Source organism: Pseudophryne corroboree, chromosome 9 (genome assembly GCF_028390025.1).
Source record: "Pseudophryne corroboree isolate aPseCor3 chromosome 9, aPseCor3.hap2, whole genome shotgun sequence".
NCBI classification, from domain to species: Eukaryota; Metazoa; Chordata; class Amphibia; order Anura; family Myobatrachidae; genus Pseudophryne; species Pseudophryne corroboree.
The window spans coordinates 116,195,509-116,219,915 of record NC_086452.1 but is presented as its reverse complement, the minus strand read 5'-3'; the positions used below and the strand labels follow the sequence as shown (position 1 = coordinate 116,219,915).

General features: G+C 43.5%; 1 protein-coding gene across 9 annotated transcripts in view; it reads left to right on the top strand.

Annotated features, from left to right (window-relative positions):
* Positions 1-24,407, top strand: part of CACNA1E (calcium voltage-gated channel subunit alpha1 E) — a 1,569,892-nt gene that overhangs the window by 1,423,805 nt on the left and 121,680 nt on the right. For all 9 annotated transcript variants that reach the window (XM_063939782.1, XM_063939783.1, XM_063939786.1 and 6 more), the window contains 5 exons: positions 10,541-10,613; positions 10,828-10,945; positions 16,109-16,176; positions 16,521-16,618; positions 22,089-22,658. In XM_063939782.1, the coding sequence (XP_063795852.1) occupies positions 10,541-10,613; positions 10,828-10,945; positions 16,109-16,176; positions 16,521-16,618; positions 22,089-22,658 (927 nt within the window). The remainder of the gene's footprint in view (positions 1-10,540; positions 10,614-10,827; positions 10,946-16,108; positions 16,177-16,520; positions 16,619-22,088; positions 22,659-24,407) is intronic.

Below are 24,407 nucleotides of genomic sequence, written 5' to 3'. Positions count from 1 at the left end.
ACTGAGCCTCATTTTGACTTGTTTTAAGGACATTACATCAAAGTTGGATCAGCCTGTAGTGTGTTTTTCCACTTTAATTTTGAGTGTGACTCCAAATCCAGACCTCCATGGGTTAATAAATTTGATTTCCATTGATAATTTTTGTGTGATTTTGTTGTCAGCACGTTCAACTATGTAAAGAACAAAGTATTTAATAAGAATATTTCATTTATTCAGATCTAGGATGTGTTATTTTAGTGTTCCCTTTATTTTTTTGAGCAGTGTATATATATAAAGTTCGGCCAGCAAGTGGATTGCATATTAACCAGACCAATGAGCAATATATGTACACGCATTGTTTGAGGATACCATTCTCAGTCCTTGCAACCCGATCAGACATAAATATGGCAAGTAATCCACTAGAAAGTCCGGGTAGGGGACATGTAAAGGGGAGGGAAAAAAAATCAAGTAGCATCACGCAATAAATTACATGTCTTGCTTAAATTTGCAGTTAGTGCAAGCTCACTCATCCAGGACACAGCAAATATATATCAGAAGAAGTCCTATAGACCGGACTGCCCTTCCTCATAGATGCCCCGTTAAAGATGATTAATTATCATCATCCTCCATTTCAATATGCGAACCATTCTTGTTAGGACTTTGCCTGCCACTAATATATGCTTCCACATCCGCGGCAGTGGTGAAGTCCATTGAAGATGTACCATCAAAAATATGTAACCTAGCTGGAAATAAAATTGCAAAGTTCCTGCCCTCCTTGACAAGCTGAGTGTACAATTGTGAAAAAGCCTTCCTGGCTTTAGTGACCTCTGCTGAATAGTCTTGGAAAATGAACAATTTAGATTTATGTTCCTCCCACACAATTTTCCGTAAATGGTGGGAAGCCGACCAATTGGCGTCTTTATGTGCATAATTCATTCACCGAAAAATAACCACCCGGGGGCGCTGGGAGGGGTGTAGTATGGCTGACCGGCGGTCTCATGACCGCCGGTCAGCTTACCGACGCCGGGATCCCGGCAGCATACCGACGCCGGGATCCCGGCGGGGAGGGGCGAGTGCAGCAACCCCCTTGCGGGCTCGCTGCGCTCGCCACACTGCAGGCTCGGTGGCGACCTGCGGTCGCCACGGGTTCTATTCCCACTCTATGGGTGTCGTGGACACCCACGAGTGGAAATAGTCCCTGTTGGTCGGCATGCCGACCATCGGGAAAGTGAGCCGTCGGGCTCGTGGAGGAGGTCATGTGACTGTCGGTCAGCTGACCGGCGGTCACATGAATACCACCCGCTGGGAGTTCCCCTCTCTGATCAGGCCAATCCTATGTGCCCTCTCAATCACTAAGTCTGTACAGATAGAAGTAATCTCCAGCAGATTAGGAAGGGTAGTTTTCAAAAATTTATACAGTGCTGGCCCTTTAATAGATTCTGGCACATTTATACCCCTTCCACAACGCACAAATAAACCGGTATCGACCCGGCATATTGCTGGGTCAACACAGGTCAGCGTGCGGTGTGAAATGGGCATAGCCGAAATCCTGGGTCGCCTGACCCGGCAATTCAACTCGGGAATAAAGTGTTATACCCGGGTTGAATACCGGGGCAATGGCAGCGTAAACGGGCTCCCAGGTCGATGTGACCTGGGACCCGTTTACTACAGCAGGGAGAGGCGGCGCGGAGATGATCTCATCTCCCAGCGCTGCCTCCGCTGCCGGCTCCGCCCCTCGCTGCTATGGCACCCCGCCCGGCATATTGCCGGGTCGGGAAGTCAGCAGCAGCGGCCAATGCCGGATCCCACCCGGGAAGGACCCAATTCCAATTCCCGGGTGGAATCCGGCATTGGCGGTGTGAAAGGGGTACAAGTATTCTCAAGTTGTTTTGCTAGGACCTGTTTTCCAGATCATCCAATTTATTCCATATCTGGAAATTGTCCTTTTGAAATCTGGTAGTGAGAGAATTCAAGGAATGTATTTCTTGAAAGTGTGCACCCACTCTATTATCCAGGACAGCCATGTTAGTCTCCAATTGTTTGACCTCAAGCTTCACCTGCTGCACTGCCTGTGCAAACTGTGCAGCCTGATCCTGTAGAAGTGGCTGCATGGTGTCTCTAATAGCTGCACAAGTGATAGGAGCTTCAGCAGCAGTGTGTGGCATTAAGTGGCTGCCAGGAACAGAGCTGGGCATACAGTCTGTTGAGGACAGCAAGAGAGGGGTGGAATCAGATAACGTGGGGGATGAGGGGCCGTTTGGAGAGTTCACCTCAGCTGTCTGACTCCCGGGGAGCTGCACATGTGTCTCAGCGGTGGCCATCTTGGATTCCTTGTTTGTTCTTTCTGCCTTGGATTTTGCTTTATTTCTTGGCATGTAGGGTGTGAGAAATCGCTCCATATAGCGCCAGCGGGGAGCAGGGCACTGTGGGGGATACACATGTGTGTCTGGATGCTGCAAAATGGCAATTTTAGTGGTGGATGGCAGCGGATTCAAAGGAGCTCCTAGCTCACCCTCCCTGCTTCATCCACTCCAGAACAGGAAGTTTTACAAACACATAATTTACTCATTGCGGAGGACACTAGGTATACAGTTGTGTGTGGTGCTACATATCTAATCAATATAACAATATTGTTAAAATATTGCTAGAAGCCATTAAGGATAGGAAATTTAATAAAATGGTATATAACAAAACAAACAACATAAATGAGACATACTGTACTAATATTTGAAAATGGATGGTTTTGTAGCAGAGCACTTTTGATGCCCACAGCCAGGGCCATTTCTAGGGCCTAGCAAGCCATACAATACAATACTTGAATGCCACTCGCGAGTACAGATAACCGTCATTCGCACTGCACCGGACCGTACTATCACGAAAATACATCCAGAGGTTTTGTGCACACCTGAGATGACCGCTGTGGCAACCACGCCGGTGGAGAAAGGAGACACACGCCAGAATATGGGTGCTGACAGCTTAGAGAACAAGGGGTATACTCCTGCCCGCCCTGCAGGAACACCACAAAGACCCACCAGCACTCCTGGGGACAAGGTTGAGAGCATGGGCAGAACCAGGAAATGCCACCACCTGACATCGTCTCCCTGGCATCCAGCGAATAGCGCAATTACTCTTTGAACTCAGGTACACACTGTATGTTCTACGAACAGCCTATACTGCATCCCTATGAAGGTTAGCTGACTCCCTGCAATGCTGATGTAACAGGGCACACCTTCACAGGAGTTTGCTATTAGCTGCTGACACTGTTCTTTTTCCTACAATACGGGCTCAATAACTGGACTTTTTCTAGCAACCATACTGAATGTTTCATTACTGATATGTTGCTGTAAGGGGCACTACTGTGGGTGGATAATATGGTGTCAGCGGCATTACGGTGTGTGGCATAATATGGAATGGGCATTACATTGTGTGGCATATTGTTTAAGGGGCATTATGGTGTGTGGCATAATGTGCAATGGGCATTATGGTGTGTGGCATATTGTGTAAAAGGCATTACAGTTTGTACCATAATGTGTATTGGTCATTACAGTGTGTGATATATTGTGTAATGGACATTACAGTGTCTGTCATATTGTGTAAGTGGCATTATGGTGTGTGGTTTAATGTGCAATGGACATTATGGTGTGTGGCATAACGTGTAATGGGCATTATGGTGTGTGGCATAATGTGTAATATGCATTATGGTGTGTGGCATAATGTGTAATGGGCATTACGGTGTCTGGCATAATGTGTAATGAGCATTACAGTGTGTGGCATATCGTGTAAGGGGCAGTACAGTGTCTGCCATGGGTAAGGGGCATTACCGTGTGTGGCATTTTGTGTAAGGGGCATTACTATAAGGAGGAAAATGACAAATAATGTGAAAGGCATCCCTTTTGTGTACGCAAATGTTTCATTTTTAAAATGTCCATGGGGGGAGGGGGCACATTTTTTACTGTTTTACTGTACTGTTTTTACTGCACTGGAAGACAAATTGTCTAGAAACGGCCCTGCCCACAGCCATGTGTAAATAGTGTAGCAGATTCTCTTGCACTGGGCAAATAACAATGCACAATAACAAAATAAGACTGAGTATGAAAGCCAAGGCTACAAGGTCACATGACTGCTCCTTCTCATTCTGCAGCTTCATACTACTGTGCATCCCATGTCACTGTAAGACGACATTGTATCAAGTTTGTTGTGGTTTATCTGAATGCAGTTTTGCAATAAGGTTGTTACGGTCAGTGTGGCCTGGCTGTGCTGGCCTGAAAGTGGGTACTGTAGGAATATCATGGCTGCTAACTTTTGCAGGGGCTACAGTACACTAGATATGGACAACCAAGAAAGAGAGCCTTACTGTCAAGCAGATATCTTTTTACTCATATGCTTATTGATAACATTATCTAACTTATTAAGTTTTCCAATAGCGAGATGTGGAATGAAGATGGACAATTTCATCATGCAGTAGTATAATCTCACAAATGCACTGTCCATATGCTGAAGATCCCTCTCTATGGAAAATGTAGCCCATAGGCCACAGTGCATAAAGTTATCCAAAGCTATTGGGGACATACTACAAAAAGCAAAACTTTTAGGCAGAGGCGTCACTTACGACTTGTGCACCCGGTGCGGCGCTGCCGGAAATGGGGCGTGGCTTTGCGTGAGGGGGCGGAGCTTAGCTTCCCGGCTTCTGTTTTTCGTCACTTGGGGGGTTCGGGAGGTGCGTGCTGCCTCCCACGGAGTGCTTTTTGTGCAGTGCCGGCTCCTGCTCAGCTACAGGAGCCGGGTTGCTGCACATAATGTAACAGTGCAGCACTCTGCTCCTGTCACTGAGCAGGAGCCGGCATTTTGGTGTCACCCCTTAGCGGGTGACACCTGGATGCGGGCCGTACCCCCCGCGCCCCCCTTGTGACGCCACTGCTTTTAGGTATCTATTAAATAGGTACACTACAATAAAAATACATAGACTGCTGTATATATCTGTGATGTTCATCTTAATATATAGGCCCCTAAATCATTATATGTAACCGATATCCTTGAATGTAAAGCACTAGTGTGCAGCACCTGTACAGCCAATAAGCTAATCTGGCTGCCGCCTTGGATGCGGGCCTGATGTAGGCCAAACCAGCAAGAGTCAAATTAAACGGACTGAACAGTAGAGCAAAATAAAATATGATAATCCTGAAATTGATAAAATTCTGTACATACAAAGGAGCATATTTACGTTATAACTATGGAAAGCCCAATTGCAGAAGAAAACATGATTGATGATGATTGGTAACTAAAATAATTACAAATACATAAAGAAATTATGAAAGGGAAAATAATAGCCAACTGCATCAATAAAACAAAATAGCTCTAAGCACCAACAGTCTTGGCATGGTCTGCTTACAGCAATTGCATGGGAACAAGCAGTTTTGTGAGGTCACAAAAAAAAGCTGGTCTTGTGTTATTAAACTATATTTCCATATAATATTCATGTTAAAATAAGCTTACCTTAGACTCTCCTATGAGAAAACAGTGTCAACGCAATGAGAAAACGTGTATATGTAGCTACACAGATGTATAACTAGTCTAGCACACGACTCACTCTCATCCAATAACTGATTGTCCTCGCCCAAGCAGAGCCTTTTGTCTCACAGCTGAGTGACATCACAAAGGCTGTCTGTGACATCATCAGCCTCACCCTGCATACTTTCCGTCACTGAATATAATGATTTATATGTTTTATTATAAAGTTTATTTACATGGGGTAGAAAGGCTACAAGATAATGACCATTGCTCACCAGCATGCAGATGTAGTCAATAATTATTCTGAGAGAGACAAATTGCAGAACCGCTTGAGGGCCACATGTTCAATACCGCTGATGTAGGCCAAACCAATCACAGGGGAGGGGGGCAAGACAGAACACTGGCCCTTAAGCAGCAGCCCAGCCTTAAAAAGTGTTTTTAAGTACAAGCGTTTTTATGGTCCCTTATATTTGTTGTTTTTACTTTGTTATTTTATTGTGTTTGAAATGTTATATGAGGGTATGACACTACAGTGTGTGACATGTTCTATGTTATATAAGGGGTATGAGACTACAGTGTGTTACATGTTTTATATATATATATATATATATATATATAAGGGGTAGTATGACACTACGGGGTGTGATGTGCTATATGTTATATAAGGGGTATGAGACTATGATGTGTGACATGTTCTATATAAATATGTTCTATATATATATATATATATATATATAAGGGGTACGACACTACGGTGTGTGATGTGCTATATGTTATATAAGGGGTATGAGACTACGGTGTGTGACATGTTCTATATATATATATATATAAGGGGTATGACCATAGGTGTGCGCAGGGGGGGTGCCTGGTGCGCACAGGCACCCCCTAATGTCTGGCACCCTGATCTCACATGCCTGATGCAGCGATCGCCGAGCAGGCTGATTACTGTCCCCTCTGCGCTGCACCTTGTCAGGACTGCATTACTGACCGGACGCCTGGGTTCATCAAGGGTACCACTGCCACCGGCTTTCAAACTCCCGGCTCTACCTCCATGTACAAAAACAGCGTGATGTGACGTGATGACGTCATGCTGCTCGCACGCCCACCCGTTACATGCCCACCTCTCTCCTTCTATGCTATACCAACGCCAGCCACTGATGAGGATCAGCATGCAGCCAGCGTTCCTCTTAGGAAGACAAATTCAATACTGGCAGGCGGTTAGCAGCAGCATTGACACGTCACTCCTTTTTCCAGCAGCGGCAATACTAGTCTGCTACTGTCAGTGCCAGTGAGTGACTGACTTGTAAGTAAGCTGCTGCAACTTGCAGGGGAAAGAGACGGGGAGCCAGACCAGGCTGAGGAGGAGCAGTGTAATTGCAGTGAGTGCCATCAGGGGTGTTTATTTGGTGCACACCACAACATCTGACAATGTATCTGCTTTATTAGGATTGGTACAAGGGTGGATATTTTATATTGCGTTGACCGTCAATAGATGGTGCTAGACACGCCCAAAAGGCGGTGCTAGACACACCCCTCCAACAGTGCACCCCCTAATAAAATGTGCTGCGCACGCCTATGGGTATGACACTTTGGTGTGTGACATGCTATATGTTATATAAGGGGTATGACACTATGGTGTGTGACATGCTATATGTTATATAAAGGGTATGAGACTACGGTGTGTGACATGTTCTATATATATATATATATATATATATATATGGGGTATGACACTACGGTGTGGGACGTGCTATATGTTATATAAGGGGTATGAGACAACGGTGTGTGTCATGTTCTATATATATATATATATATATATATATATAAGGGGTATGACACTACGGTGTGTGACATGCTATATGTTATATAAGGGGTATGAGACTATGGTGTGTGACATGTTCTATATATATATAAGGGGTATGACACTACGGTGTGTGACATGCTATATGTTATATAAGGGGTATGAGACTACGGTGTGTGACATGTTCTATATATATATATATATATATAAGGGGTATGACACTACGGTGTGTGACGTGCTATATGTTATATAAGGGGTATGAGACTACGGTGTGTGACATGTTCTATATATATATATATATATATATATATGGGGTATGACACTACGGTGTGTGACGTGCTATATGTTACATAAGGGGTATGAGACTACGGTGTGTGACATGTTCCATATGTCTGTTCAAATAGCAATGCGACTTAGACGCATTTAAATGGAAAATGTGGCACATAAAAACATTCGGCCCTACTGAGTCAAGCCATGGCTGTTTAACATGACTGCAGCAAGGAGGTAGGAGCACACACCTGTAGTGAATGAAACAGATGCACATTACTGGTGATCAGTAAGGTGAAAACTGATTGGTTTTAATGTTTGATACCACCATTATTCTAAAAGGGTTAAGAGAAGCTCCAGTGTTAGGCAGCAAAACAACAAGATCAAGTGCTGCAGTAACCGTCCCACTGGGCCTGTATCTGGTTCCCCGAGTCATGCTGATTGAGACCAGCGCTAATTATTCTGAAGAATAACTGTAATATTGATTGAGTCCTTTGTAGCAAGTGTTAGGATACTGTAAACACTGCCTATACCACAGGGGGTGATAAAGTGCCTTACTGTAATTTGAGAACACAGGGAAAATAGCAGTTACACACAAGGGGAATAAAAACCATTGATTATATATTGCAATATGTGCATAACAAGAAGCCTAACTGAGCATAGCTTGAAAGTAATGGGCCCTACACACTGGCAGATTTCACTGATTTATACGAACGTTCTCGTTCATTAATGAATAAAAACTCGTTCATATCATTCAGTGTGTAGGCACCAGCGATGAACGATGTGCGGCCCCGCGCTCGTTCATCGTTGGTGCCGAGTCGCTTACGCATGCAGGCCAATATGGACAATGTCGTCCATATTAGCATGCACTGCTATGCAGCCGGGTGACGAGGGGAGTGAAGAAACTTCACTCCCCCCCGTCACTTCCACCCCGCCGCCGGATCGCCCGCCAGCCATATCGGCCGTCGGGCACCTCGGCGGCACATCATCATATGTGTAGGGCCCTTAATAGAGATTTATCTTAAAGCTCATATTTGTTAGAAAAACAGTATCATATTTAAAATATACAAAACTTCCACTAGGCGGTTTGCCAGCTTCAGGATTATTTCATGTTAGACATGACAAATATGTAATTCCTGCCTTTATTTCATCCAATTTATTTACATATAGCTGGGTGGCAGAACTGTGGTTTTGAACAGGATGTAGTATACTTTATGTTTATGCCAGAAGAATCACTGTATCCAGAAGGACATTAGGGCAAAATGATCACAATATGGTTTTGCAAAAGAGATAGGCCGCATCTGCCTTTCTATAAAGTAGGTGGGCTGGATTTAATTCTGCGACGCGTGCTCATCCAGAGCAACCGGCTTTGTCTCTTGTTTATTATCCCCCTGCCTATGTACTACAATAGGATGAAGAGAAGAAAATTATAGGTAAGTACTTACTATTGCCACTGCACTACAGAAATGTTAGGGGATAAAAATAATAAGATAATGGGGACATGTTCATTAATAAAATGATTGTGCCCCCTGAAGAATAATTTATCATTAAACAAAAAAAGACACAACGATTTATTTAGTACTGTAATGAAATGGGGCCAGCACTGAATTTCAGTTTTCCAAATGATACCATTACAGTCCAGGTTTTAAGGATATCCATGCTTCAGTCCCAGTAGTTAAATCAAACTTAATGAGGAACTAATTAAGTCACCTTTGCTCAAGCATGGATATCCTTAAAACCTGGACTGTAATGTCGAAGTTTTGGTAACTCTGCTATATTTTCTCGTTATTACTCTTTTATCCACACTGCTATTCACCTCCAGTTTTTCCATGCCGATTTGCCTAATCCACATGTGGTTTTACCTGAAATGCATGCAGTATAGGGGTTTTTAAACTACCAAACAGCTTATGCGGTTTAAGGGGATGCGGTCAAGATGCTGCCGGCCGGAATCCCGGCGGTCGAAATACCCGACTGCCACAATCCCGACATATTCTCCCTCCGTGGGTGTCCACGACACCCATAGAGGGAGAATATAATAGTGTGCCGAGCGTAGCGAGGCACCATGCCCGCAGCGTGGCGAGCGAAGCGAGCCCGCAAGGGGCTGCGTTCCGCTCGCCACCCCTGTCGTGATTGTGTGGTCGGGATTCCGGCGCCGGTATTTCGACCGCCGGGATTCCGGCCGGCGGCATTTAGTACTGATCCCGGTTTAAGGTTGCAGTAAGGCCATAAACTACATGTGATGAATGTCTTAATACCACATTGTGATACATTTACCCCTAGTAGTCCCAGAAGCCTATCCAATATATGGATAATGATCTGCTAAGGCAGCTATTTTGTAGGCAGGACTACTCTTAACGAGAATGCAGAATATCAGTTCAGTAGGAAGTATGAACATGACTGATTCATCAAAATGCAGCACATAAAGGGTCACTGATCCCTAGTGAATTAATATCCTGCATTCTCCCCTGTATTATTAGTATAGCATGCAAGATGACTGCAACAAGTGCACTTCAATAGGGCCTTAGTAAAAATGTGCGGTATTCTATTAGCTGCGGTGAGTTACCGCAGCTAAAGGATTTCCCCGGGGCTATCCTATTAGCCCTGTAAGTCGGCACTCTGCACTTATCAGGGAGCAGAATCCCCGATAAGCAGCCCCAGGAGACCCTTTATCGGACACGAACACATGGGTCCGCAGTGTTATCATGGATCCCATGTGTTATCGGGCGATAAGAAGGGAATTACCGCATGGTAAAAACGGGCTGTAATTGGATAGCCCGATAGCGTTATCGGGCTGAAAAGCCCATTAATACCGTGCAGTAAATCCCCGCACCTAATGTGGTAAAATACAGTATGGCAACTATAGAGTCACACAATTATTTCTGGCCACAATTTACCCGTTACGCAAGACACTGCTAGAATAATGTGCTGATAGTATAGGCTGCACTAGTAACATAATTCTTCTTCTTTTTGTCATATTTGTTACAGATTTAATTTTAATGATGGAACCCCCTCTGCAAATTTTGATACATTCCCTGCAGCCATCATGACGGTTTTTCAGGTAAGTCTTTCCCCAGTGTGCGCCATTCATATGCTTTCAACATAACCATAAACGAACCTGGTAACATCTAGATAATATAGTATAAAGATGTCTTGTGCAGGGTATGTTGCCCAAGGTTCTGTGACTGCTCTGTCACTAAGCTGCCAGTGGCTTTATGACATTGTCACCCAGTTATAATGTTTCAGCGATTTTGTGTCATTTCTCTTTTACGCAGATTCTTACTGGTGAGGATTGGAATGAGGTGATGTACAATGGCATCCGCTCACAGGGTGGCGTCAGTTCCGGAATGTGGTCTTCCATTTACTTCATCGTTCTCACCCTGTTTGGCAACTGTATCCTATTCCTAATAAACTCTGTTTATGCTATAATATCAAGACTTTGACACTGAAATATTCCTATAGGCTATATGAAAATGCTTCATATTTATTGACTATCTGGAACATGCATTTTTGAAAAGGTTTTACATGTAGCACTAACCTTTAAATATTTCTGTGGCTATTTATTTATTTATTTATTTATTTGGAGAGGGGATACCGGGTTAGGAAAGGGGAACTATTGTCCAAATGTGTAAATGACACTTGTCTTCTATAGCAATTGCCAAATTCAAGGAACCCGAGTTGTGTTAATTAACCTCATACGCACAGTACTAGTAAAAGGTCTCAGCAGTTGTCAGTGCAAGGTTGGTGCAAGAGGAGGGAGGTGTATATGCTTCGTGCATGCACCATTTTGGGGCTAGCTCCTCCTACATGTTGAAAGGGGGACCACACACTTGTCGAATTCCTCAGCGGATTGAGAATGTCGCACTACCCTTTTCCATAAACCATTTCTTTTATACTCTGCAATAAATGTGCAAGTCAGATTATACAGTGTACACAACGATTCTGCAATTAACAATGTCATTAGCCATCGTGTTGCATGTAATACATCAATAGTGTGGCGTTTAATGTTACATCTGGAGAAATCATATTGCATGGGCTTCTTGGTGGAACATAATTGCCCAGTTTTAGGATGCTACTTGACGTGTATTGTTTGTATGGTAGAAATTATGCAAGTTGAGAGCTAAGAAATGATTCACAGGGCAGGAATCTACAATTGCAGACATGGGGGGAAATCTAATAGGGTGTGAGAATCGGGAAGTGAGAGATTTTGTGAGAGTTCTCCTGTTTTTTTTTTTTAAAGTGGCAATCATTTACAAGGCAAAACCAGATTTATTTATTACATTACCCCCATAACATCTACTATATTGCCTAGACCAGACATTCCCAACCACGGTCCTCAAGGCACACCAACAGTGCAGGTTTTAGTGATATCCAGGCAGCAGCCCAGATGGTTAAATCAAAATAACCGAGCTACTAATTAAGTCACCTGTGCTGAAGCCTGGATATCACTAAAACCTGCACTGTTAGTGTGCCTTGAGGACCGTGGTTGGGAATGCCTGGCCTAGACTAATAAAATCTGTCATCTTTCAATACATTGTCCCCTAGATCAGAGGTTCTCAAACTCGGTCCTCGGGGGCACACACAGTGCATGTTTTGCAGGTCTCCTCACAGAATCGCAAGTGAAATAATTAGCTCCACCTGTGGATATTTTAAAATGTGTCAGTTAGTTATTAATACACCTGTGCACCTGCTGGGTTACCTGCAAAACATGCACTGTGTGTGCCCCCGAGGACCGAGTTTGAGAACCTCTGCCCTAGATCACAGGTTCTCAAACTCGGTCCTCAAGACCCCACACAGTGCATGTTTTGCAGGTCTCCTCACAGAATCGCAAGTGAAATAATTAGCTCCACCTGTGGATGTTTTAAAATGTGTCAGTTAGTTATTAATACACCTGTGCACCTGCTGGGTTACCTGCAAAACATGCACTGTGTGGGGTCCTGAGGACCGAGTTTGGGAACCTTTGCCCTAGATCACAGGTTCTCAAACTCGGTCCTCAGGACCCCACACAGTGCATGTTTTGCAGGTCTCCTCACAAAATTGCAAGTGAAATAATTAGCTCCACCTGTGGACCTTTTAAAATATGTCTGTGAGTAATTAATACACCTGTGCACCTGCTGGGTTACCTGCAAAACATGCACTGTGTGGGGTCCTGAGGACCGAGTTTGAGAACCCCTGCCCTAGATGAATATCCCTAAATGCACCAGGGGAATTTTATGGCCTTTTTCTCAGCAATGCATGCATAAGGCTAGAGACAGAGACACCTCTCTCTTTTGAAAGTTGTTCGAGCCTCTCTCTGTTCACAAGTTCGTATTTGAAAATATTATATTGAGGATTAGAGGTCATTTAATAGGCTGCATGTACTTTGCCATAGATCAGAGGTTCTCAAACTCGGTCCTCGGAGGCACACACAGTGCATGTTTTGCAGGTAACCCAGCAGGTGCACAGGTGTATTAATTACTCACTGACACATTTTAAAAGGTCCACAGGTGGAGCTAATTATTTCACTTGCGATTCTGTGAGGAGACCTGCAAAACATGCACCGTGTGTGCCCCCGAGGACCGAGTTTGAGAACCTGTGCCATAGATCATGTAATGAATATTTGTGTTTATTTGTTTTATATCCTACAGATATAAATGAGCACACATGAATATTAATCACGCACATTTTATTCTTTAGTGGCTCCCTCTAATTATCACTAGCAATAAACCATTTTCAAACACATTTTCCAAAGCTCTTCACATAATCAGCAAAAGTGTTAACAGATAATTGTGTGAAAAAAAAAATCTGCATCTAGAAATCACATGAGTGTACTACTGTAGTTTTTTTCTTTCCAAACTATGGCAGTCGTTGTTACATGCATTAACCTACTGTTTGAGCTGTACTGATGTTCTGTTATCTGTTGCTCTGTTATCTCATGCTTCAAGTTCTGCACAAACAGTCCACTTGCGAGGCCCAAAAGTCACATTGCCCAACACTAATTTAATACAACATAGAATGTGACTGCAAAAGATAACCATTAGCCCCCAACTCATCTGTATGCGTTTATCACTGATATCCGTATATCCTATAGTACTGTAAGCTGGTGGCACAGTGGTTAGTGGGTCATATCACCATTGCACTGGGTGATGCATTTGATTCAAGCTTTGTCTGTGTGGAGTTTTTATACTTTTGTCATGTTAGCGTGGTTTTCTTCATTGGTGCACTACAGGTCTCAGCGGGCAATGGGTGCCAGGGCATGCTGGGACTTCTGGTTCCTCATTTGCCGCCTTAGAGTTATTTGTTGGAACTTGTAGTAAGATACCCAGCTGCTTAAAGGTGACCTGGCCATGTTCCACTGACAAATTATATCTTTGACGTTTTAACTAATTAACCCAATTAGCTAATTTCGGTGAGAATAGACCTAATGCTATCAGAACAGTGAGTTTTGGACTTTTATATTGGGTTTATATGAGCCCTTTAATGAGGAAACCACGAATGTATCTGCCCCCCAATGTATGTTTCCCCCCCAGACTGCCTGTTAGGTTAAAGTAAGGGTGGTTTGAAGCCAGTATACCATGGTAATCACATTGTTTGAAATGATGTCACCCTAGTACATCCATACTGATTATGATCTTGCAGTTTTTGGTTTTAAAGTTTTCTATGATTCTTTCAGCAATGTTACTTTCCATTAGTACCCATGTCAGTGTGACTCTGGTTGCTAACCATGCGTAGTTTCTAGCATCATCATTACATTACAGTTAAATTTCTCAATATGTTATCTTACACATATAGTATCATCATGGTAAAATGTTGCATTATATGCATTTGATAAAACTGATGCTTACTTTTGATAACCTATAGACCAAAGACATTTTGGTTTGACCGTTTTCTCATAGATTCCATTTTCTTAAATGACCGTTATTATTCTTTATATGGCGTCTCAAGGGGTCCACAGCGCTTTATATAACACATAGACAAAAGCTGAGGAGACAAAACAATAAAGTGCAAAGGACTCTCATTGCAGAACATGGGATACAAGCTGTATAACCACAGTTGCACAAGCTGTCATAGGCCCTCATTCCGAGTTGTTCGCTCGCTAGCTGCTTTTAGCAGCATTGCACACGCTAGGCTGCCGCCCTCTGGGATTTCATCTTAGCTTAGCAGAATAGCGAACGAAAGATTAGCAGAACTGCTAATAAATAATTATTTGCAGTTTCTGAGTAGCTCCAGACCTACTCCTAGATTGCGATCAGCTCAGTCCGTTTAGTTCCTGGTTTGACGTCACAAACACGCCCTGCGTTCGGCCAGCCACTCCCCCGTTTCTCCAGACACTCCTGCGTTTTTCCCTGACACGCCTGCGTTTTTTAGCACACTCCCGGAAAACGCTCAGTTACCACCCAGAAACGCCCCTTTCCTGTCAATCATTCACCGATCAGCAGAGCGACTGAAAAGCGCCGCAGAATCTACAGCAAATCTACTAAGTTTTTAGTTAAATAACTAAGCGCATGCGCCCTGCGTGCCTTGCGCATGCGCATTTTGCAACAAATCGCAGCATAGCGAAAATCAGCAACAGGCGAACAACTCGGAATGAGGGCCATAATGCCCATTAAAGCAGTGTCGCTTGAACCCAGAGGTTCAGTACAATGGACAGCAATGGAGATGAGATGATAGCACAAGTGAGGGATTGAAAAGCACATGGAACTTACAATCTAAAGGACTAAAGAAGGACTTAAAGGGAAACACAAAAGAAAACTAATTAACCCAATATATTCATAATTCCATATATTGTATAAAACATCAGTGTTCGGTATGATATACCGCCGGCCGGGTTGCTGAACATCAGGATCCCAACATGCGGGCTCGGTGGCGAGCTATGCTAGCCACAGGTTCTCTTCTCCCTCTATGGGTGTCGTTGACACCCATAAAGGGGGAATCACCTACCTCGCCTGTATACCGGTGGCGGTATAGTGCCCCTGTTGGGACCCCGGCATCGGTATTGTGACAGTCGGGATTCCCAATGAGCGGTATGCTAACCGTATACTGTAAAAACAAAGCAATATTCTGGCTTTCATTGCCTAGCCACCAAAGCTGTGGATTTTTTGAGGGAGTAGGATGACATATATACTGTACAGGAAAAGTACACCCAAATGTACTGTTATTACCATTATAACAAATTATAATTGTTGGTAAGATACACTCTGTAGCAGAGTGTATCTAATTGTATCTTTCTGTGAAGAATCTCGGCTTTCGGTGACACGAATATGCATAATTACAAACAGAACATTATTATGGTCATGAAATAGTGTGTATTAATGGCTTTCAAAAAGTAAAGGTTGGATATGTCCAATATCACAAAAAATGAAGAAGAAAAAAATCACGTAGAATCTTTCAAAGACAGTTTTTCTCTTTTATTCTGGGACTGCTCATCAGCAAGCTGTCACTTTGAATATTACTATTTGAATCCTTTGGCCACATGTCTGCTATACCCTATTCCGTTTCATAAAATTGCCTATTCAGAATGTGTTGTGTGTTGCTTAATCTGTTCATCAGGAAATGATTTACCCTTAACCTTTGTAGACACACTCCTAAATGTATTTCTTGCCATTGCTGTGGATAATCTGGCCAATGCACAGGAGCTGACCAAGGTAAGACCGCAAATCATCTGACAGGCTCTGCATTCTCTGATTGGGTGGCTGGAAAACAGAACAGATCACAGTGGTGACAAGGACACCTGCACGTAGTGTTTCTCTAAGGCTAATCGCCATGCTGACTCTGAAAATGTGGTGATGTCGAGAGTGACAGATTGAGTAGTGAGTGTTGCTAGTGAGCTATGAATATTCTGTTCCTATCTAAAATTAGAAATTAAATTGTGCTATATCAAGCTTGGAGTTGTACGCCGGGAACGAAGTAAGAATTTTGGGGACAAATGATTGTGAGGATCATTAGTCTTTGATGTGCAGCTGATATCTTATTACTTGTGTCTGTACAGGATGAGCAGGAAGAAGAAGAGGCATTTAACAAGAAACACGCCCTTCAAAAAGCCAAGGAGGTCAGCCCTATGTCTGCACCTAATGCATCATCTGTTGAGTGAGTCAGCTATAAAATGCATATGTTGTTTTTATGTTGTCTTTTAATATTATGCATAAAAGTATCACCATTTAATGCTATTACCGGATTTGAAAATGTAGAAAACCTACGGTCTCTGGTGTGACTCCTGTTAATTCTAACTGAACATAGAGCACACTCATAAAAGGTTCTATTGTACATAATGCAATTTAAAGATGAGCTTTTTTCCCCCTCAAATATCCGAACATATAGTTAATCATCTCAGGAGACAGTAAGAGCAGTGGGGTACAGGAGTAGATCACAGGTGAACAATTCAAAGGGTGTACTTTGGAGAGGTGTATGACGGGTTAGAGTAGACAACGGTGAATAGATACATTTTCAAGGACTGGATATTGGGTCTTCTTGGGTGAGGCAGGGGGTTCTATAGGTGGGAGCAATGTAGGAATAGTCTTGGAGGCAGGGGTGGGATGAGGTAATTAGAAGGGAGTAGAGACAGGTCAGAGGCGGAGAAGAGAGATTGAACTAGGATGTATCTATCTAGTTATAAGGTCAAAGACATATAAAGGGGAAGCATTGGTGAGAGCTTTCAATGTGAGGGTAAGCAGCTTGAAGGGAATTTTACAGTTAATGGAGAGCCAGTTATTGAGAGATAAGAAGTGCTGCAGATGAGAAGTATCAGGAGCAGAAATGTAAGCTTAGTAAAAGCAATCTGCATGGTGTGAAGATGGGAGAGGCTATAGAGAGAGAGGCCATCTAGGAAGTGGTTGCAGTAGCCCAAGTGGGAGACAGTGAGCAAATGGACCTGAGTTCTAGTTATTTGATGAATGAGAAAGGCTTGAATTTTAGCTATGTTGCAAAAATGGACTGTGAGAGGGACTGAATGTGTGGGTAAAGCTGAGGGGTGGGTCAAAAATGACATTGAGGCAGCAGGCTTCGAGAATGGGGGAAAGATGTTGTCAACCCTCATTGTGCTGTGGGAGTAAGAGTGTCATTGGCAGGGGAAACATAATGAGCTCACCTTTAGCTATATTACGTTTATGTAGTGTTGGGCATCCATGAGGAAATCGTGGCGTCTAGTGTGTACCTGGCTTATGACTTTACCAAGAGAGGAGGTGTAAAGAGAAAAAAAGCAGAGGGTTGAGAATAGTCTTGAGGGATCCCGACAGTGGGGTAAATTTACCAAGATAGGAGTTCTATTTAGGATGGGATGTTGCCTATAGCAACCAATCAGATTCCAGGTATTATCTTCTAGAAGGTGCTAGATAAATGAGAAGTAGAATCTGGTTGCAACATCCTATTTAAAATAGAACTGCCATCTTAGTAAATTTACCCCTGTGAGAGGAAAAGGAGGAGAACAATAGTCAGATGTAGAGAAACTTAAGGTCGATCAGAGAGGTAGGAGGCCAACCAGACTGCACAGTGATAACATGGCCAAGGAGTGCAGAGTGTCAAGACGAAGAGGGAGACCAATATTGATAACAATGGCAGAGAGGTTAAGACTATGAGAATGGAGAAATTACCCTTTATCTTTGCTAACCGTAGATCGTTGGTACTTTAGTGACAGCAGTTTAAGTGAAACCAAACTAAATAGCAAGTAAAAGGATTTACAAACGCATACACTGCTCTAACCTGTAACCTTACTGTACTGCACCTGTGTAAAACAGCATGAAGCAACCCTTAAGTTTTTCTTGATTCATCTGTCTGGTCACAACGTCTCAAGAATCATTCCTGTGACTGCCCTACACCCATAATACATCATCCAGCTTCTACAGATACGTCCTCATACATCTAACCCCAGTATGCCACGCAGCGGGAGGTGATGACGTGAGTGAGCTGCCAGGTTCCATACAACTCTGCTAGCACCGGGCGGTATTTTTGCTGAAAATTCATCTTAGTGCCAACGCTATGCAACTAGGACGCACAAGGAGACTGTGCTTATTAAACTGATAGGCAACACTAGTGTATCTGTGTGCGATTGACTCTGTATACAAAGCACAGCGGAACTTGGCATGGAAAACGCTGTGGCTGCTGCATTGTAACTCTTTGTATACAGATTCAGAGATTCAGTCATACACAGACATACAAGTGTTGCATTTCAAATTAATCAGTGCAGTCTCCTGGTGCGTCCTTGTTGTATCGCATTGCTACTAAAATGCTTTTTTGGCAAAAAATACTCAAAACCGCCCGGCACTAGCAGAGTCTCACAGGCACGCCGAGAGGAGCTGTTTGGCGCGACTGCAGCAATAACATATGAGGACACAGTGTAAGTGTCCTAAAGTGGAATGAATCTCATTAACTGAAACAGATATTTATAAATTCTTCTGGTTGTGGGAAGCAAGGGTAAAAGATTAGGAATTAATGTTCAATGAACTGTGAGCAAATCGTTCACTGTATGAAGATATATCCCAAACTCATTTATTTCTGAGCACTCCCATTCAGTTAGCTGTGTGCAGTGTATATTGATTATGTGAGTGATTGGTACTTGAATATTCATTAACTCCCCGCCACCACCCCAGAGTTTATGTTAATGTTAAATGCAGAACAGATTAGTAGAACAGGAGATACTGCTTATTTACATATACGGGATTAAAAAAGCAAGAGACTGAAAAAAAAAAAAATAACATACAGTATAATAGCCATACTGATTTTTTAATAACATGAAATAAGGAAAATGCAATAATATAAAACAATGAATACAGTACATGGGAAAAGTTGCTTTATGTCACTTTGATGTCTCCAGTCCATAAACGCAGTTCTTCTTACACACGGTCCACAGGATGGGTGGTCTTCAGTTTGCCGGCGGCCGGCCTCCCGGCAACCAGCATACCGGTGCCGGAATTGCGACCGCCGGCATACCGATAGCTTTTCTCCCTCTTGGGGGTCCACGACCCCCCTGGAGGGAGAATAGATAGCGTGGCGCACGTAGCGCGCCACTGTGCCCGCAGCGTGGCAAGCGCAGCGAGCCCGCAAGGGGCTCATTTGCACTCTCCCAGCTGTTGGTATGCCGGCGGTCGGGATTCCGGCGCCGGTATGCTGGCCGCCGGGAGCCCGACCGCCGGCATAACATACTACACCCCACAGGACCCCTGGCAGTTTCCAGACCACCTGTAGAACTTATAAAAAATGTAAGTTAGTAATGAATAAACCTGTGCGCCATCCAGGGCGGTATCTAGGGGTGTGCAAGCAGTGCCGTCGCATAGAGTCCGGGGCTCTGGGGGCAGCATGGTTACTGCCCCACAGCCCTTGCTTCTTGCTAGCAGGGTGCCTGGAATACTGGCAGCAATGCCACCTAGAGAGTCTTTTGGATACTCCAGACATGCACTCTGCAGTCTGTGCAGCTGCTCAGATCGTCCTTAGGATGCTCCGGTCAATGCTGCTCTTCCCAAAGCCGGCAGCCCTGCCACCTCTGCATGACATCATGACATCATACACTTAGGGAGTGGTGCCAGCACAGGGAGCTTTGGAGCCCAGTTTTGCTGCCGACACCGGCTACGGTACTTGTCTGGAAAACATGATCCATTAGGTGTAAATACGTCATAGATTATAATGTATTTAGAGGTCACATGTGCTACACTGGATACAGTATATTATTTTACATTTTATATGTCTTTTAATATAGATTTTATCGTGGACGCTAATTATATGTCTGTCTTGATTTACAAGATATCACAAACCCCACAGCCTTCCCTATCCTGATAAAAGTGTCGTTCACTTATCAGTACTTCAGCCACGCTGTATGTTGCACTTTACCATTGATTACATTTTCACTAGTATATGGAAAAAGAGTGTCCCAAGACTGCCCTTTCTTTTCTATTATATGGAAATAGAGAGGATTCCATGGGTTTTCCCTATAACCATAAATATACGGTTGGCGAGTGCAAGAACTTAATAGAACGGTTGCAGTGATGAATCATATAATGGCATAGAGCTATATCAGTTACATTGGTAATTACTAGTTTGACAGCATATATTACCTAGACATTAACGTAATAACATAATGTTTAGTTTCATTAATCACAACTAACCAGCAATCAGGAAATTGTTCCTGGAGCACCCTGAAATCACACATTAAAGGTGCTGTCTACCCGATTTAGTAGAATTACTGTTCACTTGTCTCTGTAAATATTCTGTAAAAGAGACAGACATAAATGACTCTCGCAGTCCTGAACCCTTTTATCTTTGCATTTTTAATGATGTGGACTGCCGCATTGCCTTCACTGCCAGTGTAGGTTGAAATATAATCAATAGAAGCCAATAAAGCATTGACAAATGAAATGGTTTTAGCATTATGGAGTACGTTAAACAAAGCATGTTTCTTTGATGGGATTGTGTGGGGTCCAAACTATATTTCAGTGTGATCTTAAAATGGTCAGATCAGTGAGCAATATAACATTAGGGTCCTGTGTATTAATAATGGCAGCAATGGTGTAATTATTAACAGTCCATATCATGACAGACATGTTCCGTTGTAACAAAAGTATGCGCTCGATGCACAGTGTCAGCTTCCGAATCCAGGCGGAGGCTACGGGAGAGGGATTGCGAGATCCCCCTCCTGTGAGAATGCCTCCATAGGATGGGGTAAACAAAAATGGAAATAGGGTTCATAGGCGTCAGACTGTAGTCCCTGTTGATAATAATGGGGACTGCGGTCTGAGCGTTTTGCAGTAGGTTTTAGTGAAATCTCCTGCGTTAGTCTATTTGTACGTTGCAACAATCAGAGACACGTCAAGAGAGGAGGAGGCCCGTGTGCAGTCTCCATCCGGGCTCCCTCCTTTCTAGCCGCCGGAAGAATAGACTCTGGGCACGAGGGTCGCTAAGAGACCTTAGTGCTGTCCCAAAATCTAGTGTTCAGGTGTAGGTCTCCGGATAAATGGAGCAGCCGTCTTCCCAGTGCACATGGCCGAAACACCGGTAAAATTGGTGCTGGACCATTTTACATATTTGTTTGTGTAGTGTTTCTGCTGACACGGACTCTGGAGGATAAGTATTAGAAAAATGGGTGCAGGGTGAGGGCCCCGCTGGGCCCCGCACACACAGTGCACCCATTATAGATATATGCCAGTGGCAACAATACATAAAATCATGCAGAAATTGAAGTTTCTAAATCATTTTTATGATAGAAGAAAGCTTGATACATAGGCATACATAGGCCCCTTACATAGGAAGGTCAGATTCCACTGATCCAGTATTTCATTTGCCAGGACAAACCAGTATATCGCAACACATTTTTGTCTACACTTTTGCAATGCGTGATAACCATGTGCACAGAGATGGTTACCATTGCTCTACCAAACCAAATTGCCTTTTGTTTATCTTTAACCATCCTATTGGTGCCACACACAATGTTCACCAAATGAACCAACTAAATTCCATTGTGTGTGGTCAGCTTTACACAAAATACTTGGCTTTCTTCCTATTAAGACTCACCCAGTCTTTTCTAGATAACACAAAACTGCTGCCGTGAATGGTTTCCTATTTGTATTCTCAACAGGAAGGAGCGCAGAAAACGCCACACAATGTCCATTTGGGAGCAACGCACAAGCCAGCTAAGGAGACACATACAGATGTCTAGTCAGGAAGCTCTTCAGAATGAAGAATTAGCAGCTCTGAATCCTCACTCCAGTATATACCGTAAGACAAAACAATTAGAGGAGTCAACAGCAGAGAAGGGGGACGGCGAAGAGGAGAAGCTGGGAGTTAATCCTGTGGACGGACACAAGAGTGGCGAAGAAAGCCCATCTCACAAAAATCTCAGGGAACACTGGCGGCAGAAATCTAGACACGGCAATGCTGAAAATGCAGAGCCTAATGGCACCACCCCTGAAGATGCCATGCGCAGGAGACAGAGTCAGAGACGCAGTCGTCACAAAAAAGTAAGGACTGAGGCACGAGAGATGTCTAGCACTACAAACAGCACCACAGTCAGCCAAGAGGATGGACTTGACAGAGTACCCACAGAAGAAGGGAAAAAATCCACAGAAGAGAAAAGCAATGGGGAAGTGAAGGAAGTGCAAGGATCTGACGAGTCCCCTAAAAGTTGCACAAGATACTGTGAAGAGAGGTACATGTGTTACTTGTTGTTATATCTAAAGCCTTGGTGGGCAGTACTGGCAAGCCCAGGAGGATTCAACACCTACGCTTGTTAGGTAAAAGCTGCCATGTGTTATAATCCTCAATAATGTATAGCCTATGGGGCTTTTGTAATAGGTTCCAAGTTTACGGAAACGGAGGGATTTTCAATGAATTTGCAGCTTATTATAATTATAAATCATATTACAGTGGAAAACTAAACTAATGATTAAAGCCACTATGCACCGTGCCTCCTGTTTATATCTATCATACTTATACAGTAAGGGATCAGATCCTCTTCAGATCACATATACTGTATTTATCCTGACTCACACTGTTATCATAAATGTATACAGCAGCCATGGTGCACAGTGGTTTTTATTCACTGTTTTAACTTTTAGTTTTAAATATATTTGCTGATTGTACTGTACTTTATGTACTTTTAAATAATTTGAATACAAGTTTTACTTGTATACAGTATAATTATTGCAAGACTAGCAGCATAATGTAATAGCCTGGGAGGTGCAGGCTGTTTGTGAAGGGTTTTGGTTTGGGTGACCGGCATTTAGTAACCCGCCGGTCATCATACCGACACCGGGATCCAGAGCTTTAGATTGGGCGGGCGCAACGAAGCCCCTTGCGGGCTCAGTGGCTCGCTGTGCTCGCAACAGGTTCTATTCCCACTCTATGGGTGTTGTGGACACCCACCAGTGGGAATAGTCCCTGTTAGTCGGCATGCCGACTGTTGGTCTTTCAATAGCTCGGGATCCTGTCGTCGGAATAGTGACCGGCGGTCACATAACTACATTCCTGTGTGAATTCCTATGAGTCTGCCTATATTATTAAAGCGTTTTGCTTTGTCAATTATTGCTGCTTTAAAAATACAGGTAGACTCACAGGATTTCCCTAACAGCCTGCATCTTGCAGGCTACTACATTTTGCCATACTGTATACTGTATGTGTACTCTGCAATCGCCTACTTTCTCCTTGTTGAATTGTAGAATTGCCTTATAATTAATTGCCACTTTAAATTTAGTAGCAAACTTACTAAAATCCCACCAGTTCCATTGTCCCGGAAGTTATTACATACCCGCAGTAGTGTCAAATTATTAAGCTTTTTAAAAAACAGATTTGAAAAAGATGGTGATGCAGATTCTCCAGTGAAAGAAAAGAACTGGCGCTGCAGCATCTCTGGCCGAACACTGACTTTCAAAATTGTTCCATGAAATAATTGACTAATTTCACTGTGGAATTTAGTGAATTAGCTATTCCCAGTCATACACCAACCGCATTACCAAGTAAATTGTATGTCATAGGATTCAGTCGCAGCACTGGAATTTCACTCATCTCTAGCAGCAACTTCCTTGTTATCCACATCCTGACTAGGTAGGATGTTGGGCGTGGTTTTAGAGGATGTATGCTTCCCGGGGGTGGTTATAGAGGACATATCCTTCCTGGGGGAGGTTATAGAGGACATATTCTTCCTGGGGGCGGTTATAGAGGACATATCCTTCCTGGGGGCGGTTATAGAGGACATATCCTTCCTGGGGGCGGTTATAGAGGACATATCCTTCCTGGGGGCGGTTATAGAGGATGTATGCTTTCTGGGGGCGGTTATAGAGGACATATGCTACCTGGGGGTTATAGAGGATGTATGCTTCCAGGGGGAGGTTATAGAGAACATATCCTTCCTGGGGGCGGTTATAGAGGATGTATGCTTCCTGGGGGTTATAGAGGATGT